The 16467-nt window shown below is 41.8% G+C and overlaps 1 protein-coding gene across 1 annotated transcript in view; it reads right to left on the reverse strand.

The window, feature by feature from the left end:
- The window catches only part of RAD50 (RAD50 double strand break repair protein), a 917823-nt gene that overhangs the window by 117537 nt on the left and 783819 nt on the right, over positions 1–16467 (reverse strand). Inside the window, exon 19 of the mRNA XM_053719284.1 lies at positions 7418–7545. Within this exon, the coding sequence (XP_053575259.1) occupies positions 7418–7545 (128 nt within the window). The remainder of the gene's footprint in view (positions 1–7417; positions 7546–16467) is intronic.

Below are 16467 nucleotides of genomic sequence, written 5' to 3' on the forward strand. Positions count from 1 at the left end.
AGGAGGAAGAAGCAGGAAGACTGTGCTAGAATTTTAACTGCGCAACAAGGCGCTAAAAAGAGGCCCCACCCGCTCATTTACAACAGTGGGAGACCTGATATAACGGTTTCTATGCAGAAATATACATTAGCCATGTGGAAAAAAATTCATGCCCAAAGGATTTATCACCAAAGTACCTCACAAAACGAATAACATGCCAGTAAACGTTTTGAAAATAAACTACTTTAAATGTCATGCAAAGTTATCACTAAGCCTGCAACCAGTCGCTACCACAGCAGATAAGGCTTAAGCATTATTTCAGTATTAACAGTATTTTCACAGTCAAATTCTAGTCCCTAGAAAATAACTCTACTGTGCATACATTTATCAGCCTGATACCAGTCACTACTACTGCATTTAAGGCTGTACTTACATCATACGGGTAACAGCAGTATTTTCTTAGTCAATTCCATTCCCAGAAAATATTGCACTGCACATACCTCATTTGCGGTGGACCCCGCATGCTATTCCCATGTTCTGAAGTTACCCACTCCTCAGAATGTCGAGAACAGCCAGTGGATCTTAGTTACGCCTGCTAAGATCATAGAAAACGCAGGCAGTTTCTTCTTACAAATACTGCCTGAGATAGAAAAAACAGCACACTCCGGTGCCATTTAAAATAACAAACTTTTGATTGAAGAATAATTAAGTAAAAACTCCAGCTCCTCTCGCGACCTCCTTCTTTGTTGAGGGTTGCAAGAGAATGACTGGATATGACATGTGAGGGGAGGAGCTATATAGCAGCTCTGCTTGGGTGATCCTCTTGCAACTTCCTGTTGGGGAGGAGAATATATCCCATAAGTAATGGATGACCCGTGGACTGAACACACTTAACAAGAGAAATACAATTTTAAAAATTTCAAATGACTTGTTATCCAATTTGCTTTATTCTTTAGATATTCTTTGTTGAAGAAATAGCAATGCACATGGGTGAACCAATCACACAAGACATTTATGTGCAGTCAACAACCAGCAGCTACTGAGCCTATTTAGATATGCTTTTCAACAAAGGATATCAAGAGAATTATGCAAATCAGATAATATAAGTAAATTGGAAAGTTGTTTAAAACTGCATGCTCTTTCTGAATCGTGAAAGAAAAAAACATAATTTATGCTTACCTGATAAATTCCTTTCTTCTGTTGTGTGATCAGTCCACGGGTCATCATTACTTCTGGGATATAACTCCTCCCCAACAGGAAATGCAAGAGGATTCACCCAGCAGAGCTGCATATAGCTCCTCCCCTCTACGTCACTCCCAGTCATTCGACCAAGAATCAACGAGAAAGGAGAAACCAAGGGTGAAGTGGTGACTGGAGTATAATTTAAAAGATATTTACCTGCCTTAAAAAACAGGGCGGGCCGTGGACTGATCACACAACAGAAGAAAGGAATTTATCAGGTAAGCATAAATTATGTTTTCTTCTGTTATGTGTGATCAGTCCACGGGTCATCATTACTTCTGGGATACCAATACCAAAGCAAAAGTACACGGATGACGGGAGGGATAGGCAGGCTCATTATACAGAAGGAACCACTGCCTGAAGAACCTTTCTCCCAAAAATAGCCTCCGAAGAAGCAAAAGTGTCAAATTTGTAAAATTTGGAAAAAGTATGAAGCGAAGACCAAGTTGCAGCCTTGCAAATCTGTTCAACAGAGGCCTCATTCTTAAAGGCCCAAGTGGAAGCCACAGCTCTAGTAGAATGAGCTGTAATTCTTTCAGGAGGCTGCTGTCCAGCAGTCTCATAGGCTAAACGAATTATGCTACGAAGCCAGAAGGAGAGAGAGGTAGCCGAAGCCTTATGACCTCTCCTCTGGCCAGAGTACACGACAAACAGGGAAGACGTTTGTCGAAAATCCTTAGTTGCCTGCAAGTAGAACTTGAGGGCACGAACTACATCCAGATTGTGTAGAAGACGTTCCTTCTTTGAAGAAGGATTCGGGCACAGGGAAGGAACCACGATCTCTTGATTGATGTTCCTGTTAGTGACTACCTTAGGTAAGAACCCAGGTTTTGTACGCAGAACTACCTTATCTGAATGAAAAATCAAATAAGGAGAATCACAATGTAAAGCTGATAACTCAGAGACTCTCCGAGCCGAAGAAATAGCCATTAAAAATAACACTTTCCAAGATAACAACTTTATATCAATGGAATGAAGGGGTTCAAACGGAACTCCTTGTAGAACGTTAAGAACAAGGTTTAAACTCCATGGCGGAGCAACAGTTTTAAACACAGGCTTGATCCTAGCTAAAGCCTGACAAAAGGCCTGGACGTCTGGATTTTCTGACAGACGCCTGTGCAACAAGATGGACAGAGCTGAGATCTGTCCCTTTAATGAACTAGCCGATAAACCCTTTTCTAAACCTTCTTGTAGAAAGGACAATATCCTAGGAATCCTAACCTTACTCCAGGAGTAACCTTTGGATTCGCACCAGTATAGGTATTTACGCCATATCTTATGGTAAATCCTTCTGGTAACAGGCTTCCTAGCCTGTATCAGGGTATCAATAACCGACTCAGAAAAACCACGTTTTGATAAAATCAAGCGTTCAATTTCCAAGCAGTCAGCTTCAGAGAAGTTAGATTTTGATGTTTGAATGGACCCTGTATCAGAAGGTCCTGTCTTAGAGGTAGAGACCAAGGCGGACAGGATGACATGTCCACTAGATCTGCATACCAAGTCCTGCGTGGCCATGCAGGAGCTATTAGAATCACTGATGCTCTCTCCTGTTTGATTTTGGCAATCAATCGAGGAAGCAGCGGGAAGGGTGGAAACACATAAGCCATCCCGAAGTTCCAAGGTGCTGTCAAAGCATCTATCAGAACCGCTCCCGGATCCCTGGATCTGGACCCGTAGCGAGGAAGTTTGGCGTTCTGGCGAGACGCCATGAGATCTATCTCTGGTTTGCCCCAACGTCGAAGTATTTGGGCAAAGACCTCCGGATGAAGTTCCCACTCCCCCGGATGAAAAGTCTGGCGACTCAAGAAATCCGCCTCCCAGTTCTCCACTCCCGGGATGTGGATTGCTGACCGGTGGCAAGAGTGAGACTCTGCCCAGCGAATTATCTTTGATACTTCCATCATTGCTAGGGAGCTTCTTGTCCCTCCTTGATGGTTGATGTAAGCTACAGTCGTGATGTTGTCCGACTGAAACCTGATGAACCCCCGAGTTTTTAACTGGGGCCAAGCCAGAAGGGCATTGAGAACTGCTCTCAATTCCAGAATGTTTATTGGCAGGAGACTTTCCTCCTGATTCCATTGTCCCTGAGCCTTCAGAGAATTCCAGACAGCGCCCAAACCTAGTAGGCTGGCGTCTGTTGTTACAATTGTCCAGTCCGGCCTGCTGAATGGCATCCCCCTGGACAGATGTGGCCGAGAAAGCCACCATAGAAGAGAGTTTCTGGTCTCTTGATCCAGATTCAGAGTAGGGGACAAGTCTGAGTAATCCCCATTCCACTGACTCAGCATGCACAATTGCAGCGGTCTGAGATGTAGACGTGCAAAGGGTACTATGTCCATTGCTGCTACCATTAAGCCGATCACCTCCATGCATTGAGCTACTGACGTGAGTTGAATGGAATGAAGGACACGGCATGCATTTAGAAGCTTTGTTAATCTGTCTTCTGTCAGATAAATCTTCATTTCTACAGAATCTATAAGAGTCCCCAAGAATGGAACTCTTGTGAGAGGAAAGAGAGAACTCTTCTTTTCGTTCACTTTCCATCCATGCGACCTTAGAAATGCCAGAACTAACTCTGTATGAGACTTGGCAGTTTGAAAGCTTGAAGCTTGTATCAGAATGTCGTCTAGGTACGGAGCTACCGAAATTCCTCGCGGTCTTAGTACCGCCAGAAGGGCACCCAGAACCTTTGTGAAGATTCTTGGAGCCGTAGCCAATCCGAATGGAAGAGCTACAAACTGGTAATGCCTGTCTAAGAAGGCAAACCTTAGATACCGGTAATGATCTTTGTGAATCGGTATGTGAAGGTAAGCATCCTTTAAATCCACTGTGGTCATGTACTGACCCTTTTGGATCATGGGTAAGATTGTCCGAATAGTTTCCATTTTGAACGATGGAACTCTTAGGAATTTGTTTAGGATCTTTAAATCCAAGATTGGCCTGAAAGTTCCCTCTTTTTTGGGAACCACAAACAAGTTTGAGTAAAACCCTTGTCCTTGTTCCGACCGCGGAACCGGATGGATCACTCCCATTAATAACAGATCTTGTACACAGCGTAGAAACGCTTCTTTCTTTATCTGGTTTGTTGACAACCTTGACAGATGAAATCTCCCTCTTGGGGGAGAGAATTTGAAGTCTAGAAGGTATCCCTGAGATATGATCTCTAGCGCCCAGGGATCCTGAACATCTCTTGCCCAAGCCTGGGCGAAGAGAGAGAGTCTGCCCCCCACTAGATCCGGTCCCGGATCGGGGGCCCTCGATTCATGCTGTCTTAGGGGCAGCAGCAGGTTTCCTGGCCTGCTTGCCCTTGTTCCAGGACTGGTTAGGTTTCCAGCCTTGTCTGTAACGAGCAACAGCTCCTTCCTGTTTTGGTGCAGTGGAAGTTGGTGCTGCTCCTGCTTTGAAATTCCGAAAGGGACGAAAATTAGACTGTCTAGCCTTAGCTTTGGCTTTGTCTTGAGGCAGGGCGTGGCCCTTACCTCCTGTAATGTCAGCGATAATTTCTTTCAAACCGGGCCCAAATAAAGTTTGCCCCTTGAAAGGTATATTAAGTAATTTGGACTTAGAAGTTACATCAGCTGACCAGGATTTTAGCCACAGCGCCCTACGTGCCTGAATGGCGAATCCTGAGTTCTTAGCCGTAATTTTGGTTAAATGTACTACGGCCTCCGAAATGAATGAATTAGCTAGTTTAAGGACTCTAAGCCTGTCCGTAATGTCGTCCAGCGTAGCTGAACTAAGGTTCTCTTCCAGAGACTCAATCCAAAACGCTGCCGCAGCCGTAATCGGCGCGATGCATGCAAGGGGTTGCAATATAAAACCTTGTTGAACAAACATTTTCTTAAGGTAACCCTCTAATTTTTTATCCATTGGATCTAAAAAAGCACAGCTATCCTCCACCGGGATAGTGGTACGCTTAGCTAAAGTAGAAACTGCTCCCTCCACCTTAGGGACCGTTTGCCATAAGTCCCGTGTGGTGGCGTCTATTGGAAACATCTTTCTAAATATTGGAGGGGGTGAGAACGGCACACCGGGTCTATCCCACTCCTTAGTAACAATTTCAGTTAGTCTCTTAGGTATAGGAAAAACGTCAGTACTCGCCGGTACCGCAAAGTATTTATCCAACCTACACAATTTCTCTGGTATTGCAACAGTGTTACAATCATTAAGAGCCGCTAAAACCTCCCCTAGTAATACACGGAGGTTCTCCAATTTAAATTTAAAATTTGAAATATCTGAATCCAATCTGTTTGGATCAGAACCGTCACCCACAGAATGAAGCTCTCCGTCCTCATGCTCTGCAAGCTGTGACGCAGTATCAGACATGGCCCTAGTATTATCAGCGCACTCTGTTCTCACCCCAGAGTGATCACGCTTGCCTCTTAGTTCTGGTAATTTAGCCAAAACTTCAGTCATAACAGTAGCCATATCTTGTAATGTTATCTGTAATGGCCGCCCAGATGTACTAGGCGCCACAATATCACGCACCTCCCGGGCGGGAGATGCAGGTACTGACACGTGAGGCGAGTTAGTCGGCATAACTCTCCCCTCGCTGTTTGGTGAAATTTGTTCAATTTGTACAGATTGGCTTTTATTTAAAGTAGCATCAATACAGTTAGTACATAAATTTCTATTGGGCTCCACCTTGGCATTGGAACAAATGACACAGGTATCTTCCTCTGAATCAGACATGTTTAACACACTAGCAAATAAACTTGCAACTTGGTTACAATCTTATTTAACAAAAACGTACTGTGCCTCAAAGAAGCACTAAACGATTAAATGACAGTTGAAATAATGAACTGAAAAACAGTTATAGCATCAATCCTTGAAAACAACACAACTTTTAGCAAAGGTTTGTTCCCATTAGTAAAGTAACAATAATTAAATTTGAAACATAAAAATTACAGAGCAACGTTTTTAATCACAGTCAATATATAAGTCTCACAGCTCTGCTGAGAGAATCTACCTCCCTCCAAAGAAGTTTGAAGACCCCTGAGTTCTGTTAGAGATGAACCGGATCATGCAGGAAATACAAGAGTAACTGACTGGAAATTTTTGATGCGTAGCAAAGAGCGCCAAAAACGGCCCCTCCCCCTCACACACAGCAGTGAGAGAGAAACGAAACTGTCACAATTAAAACAAGCAACTGCCAAGTGGAAAAATAATGCCCAAACATTTATTCACTCAGTACCTCAGAAAATGCAAACGATTCTACATTCCAGCAAAAACGTTTAACATAATAAATGCCTATTAAAAGGTTTAATGTACTTTTTACAGAGTAATTCCAGTGAAGTACCATCCCCAGAATACTGAAGTGTAGAGTATACATACATGTCATTATAACGGTATGGCAGGATTTTCTCATCAATTCCATTCAGAAAATAAAAACTGCTACATACCTCAATGCAGATTCATCTGCCCGCTGTCCCCTGATCTGAAGCTTTTACCTCCCTCAGATGGCCGAGAAACAGCAATATGATCTTAACTACTCCGGTTAAAATCATAGTAAAAACTCTGGTAGATTCTTCTTCAAACTCTGCCAGAGAGGCAATAACACGCTCCGGTGCTATTGTAAAATAACAAACTTTTGATTGAAGTTATAAAAACTAAGAATAATCACCATAGTCCTCTCACACATCCTATCTAGTCGTTGGGTGCAAGAGAATGACTGGGAGTGACGTAGAGGGGAGGAGCTATATGCAGCTCTGCTGGGTGAATCCTCTTGCATTTCCTGTTGGGGAGGAGTTATATCCCAGAAGTAATGATGACCCGTGGACTGATCACACATAACAGAAGAAATGTGGGTTTCATGTCCCTTTAAATGAACAGCAGTGCACTACAGGGAGATACTGAAAACATTTAAAGAGCCAATGACAAGAAGCATATATGTGCAGCCACCAACCAGCAGCTAGCTCCCAGTAGTGTATTGCTGCTCTTAAGTCTACCCAGGTATGCATTTCAACAAATTATATCAAAAGTTAATTGAAAAAGTTACCTGAATCGTGAAAGTAAAATTCTATGTTTCATGTCTCTGTAAAGTATTGCTGTGCACCTAATAACCTACTTTTGGTTGTTAGTAGCTGTGAAATAGGGGTAATGTTAAAAAATAAACTTCATAAGCAACTTAAAAGCAGTTTACTGGAAATTTACAATAAAATATGCACCTCCATACAGCAGAAAATGAAGTGCTTACGTTCTCATTTGCAGGACTTTCATCTGTCCCATTTCCTTGACAAGTTTTTCTATTTCGTCTTCTACTCTTTTAAGCTCCTCTATTCTTTTTCTTAAAGTTAAGTTGTCCTGAAGCCAACGTTCCTGAATCTATGTTAATCAAAAAATAAATAAAAAATTATATACAACAATATATAGTCCTGAAATAACATGACAATCTATTAACAGTCAGCAGTTCTATGTACAAAAACATAATTTATGTAAGAACTTACCTGATAAATTCATTTCTTTCATATTGGAAAGAGTCCATGAGCTAGTGACGTATGGGATATACATTCCTACCAGGAGGGGCAAAGTTTCCCAAACCTTAAAATGCCTATAAATACACCCCTCACCACACCCACAAATCAGTTTAATGAATAGCAAAGAAGTGGGGTGATAAGAAAGGAGCGAAGAATCAAACAAGGAATTGGAATAATTGTGCTTTATACAAAAAAATCATAACCACCACAAAAAAGGGTGGGCCTCATGGACTCTTGCCAATATGAAAGAAATGAATTTATCAGGTAAGTTCTTACGTAAATTATGTTTTCTTTCATGTAATTGGCAAGAGTCCATGAGCTGGTGACGTATGGGATAGCAGATACCCAAGATGTGGAACTTCCCCGCAAGAGTCACTAGAGAGGGAGGGATAAAATAAAGACAGCCTATTCCGCTGAAAAAACAATCCACAACCCAAATCAAAAAGTTTTAATCTTTATAATGAAAAAAACTGAAATTATAAGCAGAAGAATCAAACTGAAACAGCTGCCTGAAGTACTTTTCTACCAAAAACTGCTTCTGAAGAAGAAAAAAAATCAAAATGGTAGAATTTAGTAAAAGTATGCAAAGACGACCAGGTTGCTGCTTTGCAAATCTAATCAACAGAAGCTTCATTCTTAAAAGCCCAGGAAGTAGAAACTGACCTAGTAGAATGAGCCGTAATCCTTTGAGGCGGGGATTTACCCGACTCCACATAAGCATGATGAATCAAAAGCTTTAACCAAGATGCCAAAGAAATGGCAGAAGCCTTCTGACCTTTCCTAGAACCAGAAAAGATAACAAATAGACTAGAAGTCTTTCTGAAATCTTTAGTAGCTTCAACATAATATTTCAAAGCTCTTACTACATCCAAAGAATGTAAAGATCTCTCCAGAGAATTCTTAGGATTAGGACACAATGAAGGGACAACAATTTCTCTACTAATGTTGTTAGAATTCACAACTTTAGGTACAAATTTAAATGAAGTCTGCAAAACCGCCTTATCCTGATGAAAAATCAGAAAAGGAGACTCACAAGAAAGAGCAGATAACTCAGAAACTCTTTTAGCAGAAGAGATAGCCAAAAGGAACAAGACTTTCCAAGAAAGTAATTTAATGTGAAGAGAATGCATAGGCTCAAACGGAGGAGCCTGTAAAGCCCTCAAAACCAAATTAAGACTCCAAGGAGGAGAGATTGACTTAATGACAGGCTTGATACGAACCAAAGCCTGTACAAAACAATGAATATCAGGAAGATTAGCAATTTTTCTGTGAAACAGAACAGAAAGAGCAGAGATTTGTCCTTTCAAGGAACTTGCAGACAAACCTTTATCCAAACCATCCTGAAGAAACTGTAAAATTCTAGGAATTCTAAAAGGATGCCAAGAGAATTTATGAGAAGAACACCAAGAAATGTAAGTCTTCCAAACTCTGTAATAAATCTTTCTAGACACAGATTTACGAGCCTGTAACATAGTATTAATCACTGAGTCAGAGAAACCTCTATGACTAAGTATTAAGCGTTCAATTTCCATACCTTCAAATTTAATGATTTGAGATCCTGATGGAAAAATGGGCCTTGAGATAGAAGGTCTGGCCTTAACGGAAGTGCCCAAGGTTGGCAACTGGCCATCCGAACAAGATCCGCATACCAAAACCTGTGTGGCCATGCTGGAGCCACCAGCAGCACAAACGAACGTTCCATTATGATTTTGGAAATCACTTTTGGAAGAAGAACTAGAGGCGGAAAGATATAAGCCGGTTGATAATTCCAAGGAAGTGACAACGCATCCATCGCTTCCGACTGAGGATCCCTGGATCTGGACAGATACCTGGGAAGTTTCTTGTTTAGATGAGAAGCCATCAGATCTATTTCTGGAAGTCCCCATATCTGAACAATCTGAAGAAATACCTCTGGATGAAGAGATCATTCGCCCGGATGTAACGTCTGGCGACTGAGATAATCCGCTTCCCAATTGTCTATACCTGGGATGTGAACCGCAGAGATTAGACAGGAGCTGGATTCCGCCCATACAAGTATCCGAGATACTTCCTTCATAGCCTGAGGACTGCGAGTCCCACCTTGATGATTGACATACGCCACGGTTGTGACATTGTCTGTCTGAAAACAAATAAACGATTCTCTCTTCAGAAGAGGCCAGAACTGAAGAGCTCTGAAAATCGCACAGAGTTCCAAAATGTTGATTGATAATCTCGCCTCCTGAGATTCCCAAACCCCCTGCGCTGTCAGAGATCCCCATACAGCTCCCCAACCTGAAAGACTTGCATCTGTTGTGATCACAGTCCAGGTTGGACGAACAAATGAGGCCCCTTGAACTAAACGATGGTGATCCAACCACCAAGTCAGAGAAAAACGAAGATTGGGATTTAAGGATATTAATTGTGATATCTTTGTATAATCCCTGCACCATTGGTTCAGCATACAAAGCTGGAGAGGTCTCATGTGAAAACGAGCAAAGGGGATCGCGTCCGATGCTGCAGTCATGAGACCTAAAATTTCCATGCACAAAGCTACCGAAGGGAATGATTGAGACTGAAGGTTTCGCAAGCTGAAACCAATTTCAGACGTCTCTTGTCTGTTAGAGACAAAGTCATGGATACTGAATCTATTTGGAAACCCAAAAAGGTTACCCTTGTCTGAGGAATCAAGGAACTCTTTGGTAAATTGATCCTCCAACCATGTCTTTGAAGAAACAACACGAGAATGTAAAGACTGAGCAAGTACCAAGATATTGTCCAAATAAGGAAATACCGCAATACCCTGCTCTCTGATTACAGAGAGAAGGGCACCAAGAACCTTTGAAAAGATCCTTGGAGCTGTTGCTAGGCCAAAAGGAAGAGCAACAAATTGGTAATGCTTGTCTAGAAAAGAGAATCTCAGGAACTGATAGTGATCCGGATGAATAGGAATATGAAGATATGCATCCTGTAAGTCTATTGTGGACATATAATGCCCTTGCTGAAAAAAAGGCAGAATAGTCCTTATAGTCATCATTTTGAATGTTGGTATCCTTACATAACGATTCAATATTTTTAGATCCAGAACTGGTCTGAAAGAATTCTCTTTCTTCGGTACAATGAACAGATTTGAATAAAACCCCAGACCCCGTTCCAGAACTAGCACAATTACCCCATCTGACTCCAGGTCTGAAACACATTTCAGAAAAGCCTGAGCCTTTACTGGGTTTACTGGAATGCGTGAGAGAAAGAATCTTCTCACAGGCGGTCTTATCTTGAAACCTATTCTGTACCCTTGAGAAACAATGTTCTGAATCCAATGATTTTGAATCAAACTGATTAAAACATCTTTGAAAAATCGTAACCTGCCCCCTACCAGCTGTGCTGGAATGAGGGCCGCACCTTCATGCGGACTTGGGAGCTGGTTTTGATTTCCTAAAAGGCTTGGATTTATTCCAGACTGGAGAAGGTTTCCAAACGGAGACCGTTCCTTTAGGGGAAGGGTCAGGCTTCTGTTCCTTATTCTGCCGAAAGGAACAAAAACGATTAGCAGCCCTATATTTACCCTTAGATTTTTCATCCTGAGGCAAAAAAGCTCCTTTCCCCCCAGTGACAGTTGAAATTATAGAATCCAACTGAGAACCAAATAACTTATTACCTTGGAAAGAAAGAAAAAGCAACGTTGACTTAGAAGTCATATCTGCATTCCAAGATTTAATCCATAAAGCTCTTCTAGCTAAAATAGCTAAAGACATATACCTGACATCAATCCTAATGATATAAAAAATGGCATCACAAAGTTATTAGCAAAGAAGTTTAACAATGCTATAAGCATCATGGTCCGACACTTGTTGTGCTAAAACCTCCAACCAGAAAATGGAAGCTGCAGCAACATCAGCCAAAGAAATAGCAGGCCTAAGAAGATTACCTGAACATAAATAAGACTTCCTTAGAAATGATTCGAGCTTCCTATCTAAAGGATCCTTAAAAGAAGTACTATCTGCCGTAGGAATAAGAGTAGAAATAGCATCCGCGAGCCTAAAGGCCCGCAATTTAGAGGAAAAAAGTCAAGGAAAATTTTAGGTAAGAAAAATATTTATTCATATGCATTATCCCAAAAAATAAAAACTGACAGTCTGAAGGAAGGAAAATAAACTGATTGACCTGAATCATGGCAAATATAGTATAAAACATATATTTAGAATTTTACATATAAAGTGCCAAACCATAGCTGAGAGTGTCATAAATAAAAATAAGACTTACTTACCCAAAGACACTCATCTACATAAAGTAGATAGCCAAACCAGTATTGAAACGAGAATCAGTAGAGGTAATGGTATATAAGAGTATATTGTCGATCTGAAAAGGGAGGGAGGAGAAGAAATCTCTACGACCAATAACAGAGAACCTATGAAATAGAAACCCCTAGAGGAAGACCATGGTATTCAATAGGCAATACTCCCTTCACATCCCTCTGACATTCACTGCACTCTGAGAGGAAAACCGGGCTTCAGCCTGCTGCGAAGCGCATATCAATGTAGAAATCTAGCACAAACTTACTTCACCACCTCCATGGGAGGCAAAGTTTGTAAAACTGAATTGTGGGTGTGGTGAGGGGTGTATTTATAGGCATTTTAAGGTTTGGGAAACTTTGCCCCTCCTGGTAGGAATGTATATCCCATACGTCACTAGCTCATGGACTCTTGCCAATAACATGAAAGAAACAACATCTATTTTTTCAAACAATTTTGCTAATCAGAACAGTTTTGTAAATTACACACATAGCAAAGAACTTGTTTAACATGGTCATTTCTTAAGCTGGAAGATACCACAAAGCTTTTGCCACATTCCTCATACTTGAAAGATTGTCTTCCACTGTGCAAGCATTTGTGTTTACTTAACAATGAGCTCAGCAAAGTCTTTGCCACATGTTTCAGGTCCCATTATGCCATAACCGTCTTGTTGAGGCCTGGGCAGAGAAAGGATCATTTACCTGTGTAGATACAGTATGTTGCTGAACAGCCAGGTCTTCTGGTTGATGAACAGGCTTATCGCACTTATCGCAGTGATAAGGCTTGACACTGAGACGTGCCCCCTGGTGCCTTCGGAAGCTGGATGAATCAGAAAACATCAGTCCTCACTGAGGACACAAATAAGTTTTCTCTCCAGAGTGTGTAGGTTTGCGGCTGTGAAAAAATTACAGCTGGGTAAAGTATTAGCCACAGAGAGGGCACTTGTAAAGCTTTTCTACAGCATGAGTCTGTTGGTGGCATGTGAGGGAAGAGCCTGCGCAAATGAAGGGACATTCACCAATGTGAAGTCTCTAGTGGATCCTGGTGGTTATCATGTTCACTGTTTAAAATGCCAAAAGACTATACTAAGGTGGTCACCGGCTCATGCAGAATTAATTGAGCTTGCAATGTGGGTGATTAAAGAGGCTTATCTGAGGAAATGTAAGCACAGTTCCAAGTATTTTCAAAAAGCAGCACACCTTAGACCAGGAGACTGGGGGAAAAATACACATTTTAATGGCAGAAGATCACTCACTTCCTTGCTGAACTCCTGTTGATCCCTATATCCATGAGGCACTTTTGAGGGGGAAATTGTCTCTCAGATTGGATAGAGAACCCCTATAAATGTTGTTAACTTTAAAACTTCACATAAGCCATGATGGAAGGGGGATTGCTGGGAAATGGGGTGGAGCAAACGTCTGGAATATAGAGGTGATTTGCTTCCTGCTGGTGGTCAGGAAATATCTCCCACATGTGATCATTTGTGCTGTCATGTCCAATAATTATACATGTCAACATTAAAGATATAAATAAAAATCAGCATTCCAAGGGTGAAGATAAAAAAACCTTTATTTAAAGATCCATTAAAATCGATAGGCAGAAACCCACAGTAACAGGTTAAAGAAAAAAGTAGTCTCACCATACTCATAGACATAACAATGCATCGGCTTCTGCACATTTTAAAAGACAAAAATAAACCAAGTGATTGGTGATGTATCGGCTTCCGCACATTTAAAAAGACAAACAAACCAAGTCATTGGTTAAAAAAGTGATGTAATAACAACATTTAGCCCCAGGCTGTTCCTACTCATTAATGTTAAACAAAAATCAGTTAGTATAACTCTAATAATGAGTAAATCAATATATCAATGTAACTTCAATTAAACAAATGATGATTATGAATCAAAACATATATACGATAGAATGCATGATTAAGGCTTCGATATATATGCAGTTAAACACATTGAAAAATATCGATCAGAGAGATAGTAATTCATTAATAGCTTCATATCCATGCTCCTGCAATTGCCCAGAAAATCATGCATAAAAAACAGAATTTATGCTTACCTGATAAATTTCTTTCTTTTGCGATGTACCGAGTCCACGGATTCATCCTAACTTGTGGGATATTGTCCTTCCTGACAGGAAGTAGCAAAGAGAGCACCACAGCAGAGCTGTCTATATAGCTCCCCCCTTAACTCCACCCCCCAGTCATTCGACCGAAGGCCAAGGAAGAAAAGGAGAAACTATAAGGTGCAGAGGTGACTGAAGTTTACATAAAAAATACTATCTGTCTTGAATAGACAGGGCGGGCCGTGGACTCGGTACATCGCAAAAGAAAGAAATTTATCGGGTAAGCATAAATTCTGTTTTCTTTTGCAAGATGTACCGAGTCCACGGATTCATCCTAACATGTGGGATACCAATACCAAAGCTTTAGGACACGGATGAAGGGAGGGACAAGACAGGAACCTAAACGGAAGGCACCACTGCTTGCAAAACCTTTCTCACAAAAATAGCCTCCGAAGAAGCAAAAGTATCAAATTTGGAAAATTTGGAAAAGGTATGAAGCGAAGACCAAGTCACAGCCTTACAAATCTGTTCAACAGAAGCATCATTTTTAAAAGCCCATGTGGAAGCCACCGCTCTAGTGGAGTGAGCTGTAATTCTATCAGGAGGCTGCTGTCCAGCAGTCTCATAAGCCAAATGGATGATGCTTTTCAGCCAAAAGGAAAGAGAGGTAGCCATAGCCTTTTAACCTCTACGCTTTTCAGCATAGACAACAAATAAAGAAGATGATTGGCGAAAATCTTTGTTTGCCTGCAAATAAAACTTCAAGGCACGAACCACGTCCAAGTTGTGCAACAGATGGTCCTTCTTAGAAGAAGGATTAGGACACAGAGAAGGAAGAACAATTTTCTGATTGATATTCCTGTTAGAAACAACCTTAGGGAGGAACCCAGGTTTGGTACGCAAAACCACCTTATCAGCATGGAAAACAAGATAAGGCGAGTCACATTGTAATGCAGATAGTTCAGAAACTCTTCGAGCTGAAGAGATAGCAACTAGAAACAGAACTTTCCAAGATAGAAGCTTAATATCTATGGAATGCATGGGTTCAAACGGAACCCCCTGAAGAACTTTAAGAACTAAATTGAGACTCCATGGCAGAGCAACAGGTTTAAACACAGGCTTAATTCTAACTAAAGCCTGACAAAAAGCCCGAACCTCTGGGACATCTGGCAGACGCTTGTGCAACAGAATAGACAAAGCATATATCTGTCCCTTTAAGGAACTAGCGGACAATCCTTTCTCCAAAATCCTAGGAATCCTGATCTTACTCCATGAGTAGCCTTTGGATTCACACCAAAAAAGATATTTACGCCATATCCTATGATAGATCTTCCTGGTGACAGGCTTTCGAGCCTGAATCAAGGTATCTATGACCGACTCAGAGAAACCCTGCTTTGAAAAAATCAAGCGTTCAATCTCCAAGCAGTCAGTTGCAGAGAAATTAGATTTGGATGCTTGAATGGACCTTGAATCAAAAGGTCCCGTCTCAGTGGCAGAGTCCATGGTGGCAGAGATGACATGTCCACCAGGTCTGCATACCAAGTCCTGCGTGGCCACGCAGGCGCTATCAAAATCACCAAAGCTCTCTCCTGTTTGATTCTGGCAATCAGACGCGGAAGGAGAGGGAATGGTGGAAACACATAAGCCAGGTTGAACGACCAGGGTACTGCTAGAGCATCTATCAGTACTGCCTGAGGATCCCTTGACCTGGATCCGTAATGAGGAAGTTTGGCGTTCTGACGAGACGCCATCAGATCCAATTCTGGTGTGCCCCATAGCTGAACCAGTTGAGCAAACACCTCCGGATGGAGCTCCCACTCCCCCGGATGAAAAGTCTGACAACTTAGAAAATCTGCCTCCCAATTCTCCACCCCTGGGATATAGATCGCTGATAGATGGCAAAAGTGAGTCTCTGCCCATCGGATTATCCTGGAAACTTCTATCATCGCCAAGGAACTCCTTGTCCCCCCCTGATGATTGATATAAGCTACAATCGTGATGTTGTCCGACTGAAACCTGATTAAACTGGCCAAAGCCAGCTGAGGCCACGCCTGAAGAGCATTGAATATCGTTCTTAATTCCAGAATATTTATCGGTAGGAGGGCCTCCTCCTGAGTCCACAAACCCTGTGCTTTCAGGGAATTCCAGACTGCACCCCAGCTCAGTAGGCTGGCGTCCATCGTCACACTAACCCACGCTGGCCTGCGGAAACACATTCCCCTGGACAGGTGATCCTGTGACAACCACCAAAGAAGAGAGTCTCTGGTCTCTTGATCCAGATTTATCCGAGGAGATAAATCTGCATAATCCCCATTCCACTGTTTGAGCATGCATAGTTGCAGTGGTCAAAGATGCAAGCGAGCAAACGTAACTATGTCCATTGCCGCTACCATAAGTCCGATTACCTCCATACACTGAGCCACTGACGG

The sequence above is a fragment of the Bombina bombina genome, chromosome 6 (assembly GCF_027579735.1).
Source record: "Bombina bombina isolate aBomBom1 chromosome 6, aBomBom1.pri, whole genome shotgun sequence".
Lineage (NCBI taxonomy): Eukaryota > Metazoa > Chordata > Amphibia > Anura > Bombinatoridae > Bombina > Bombina bombina.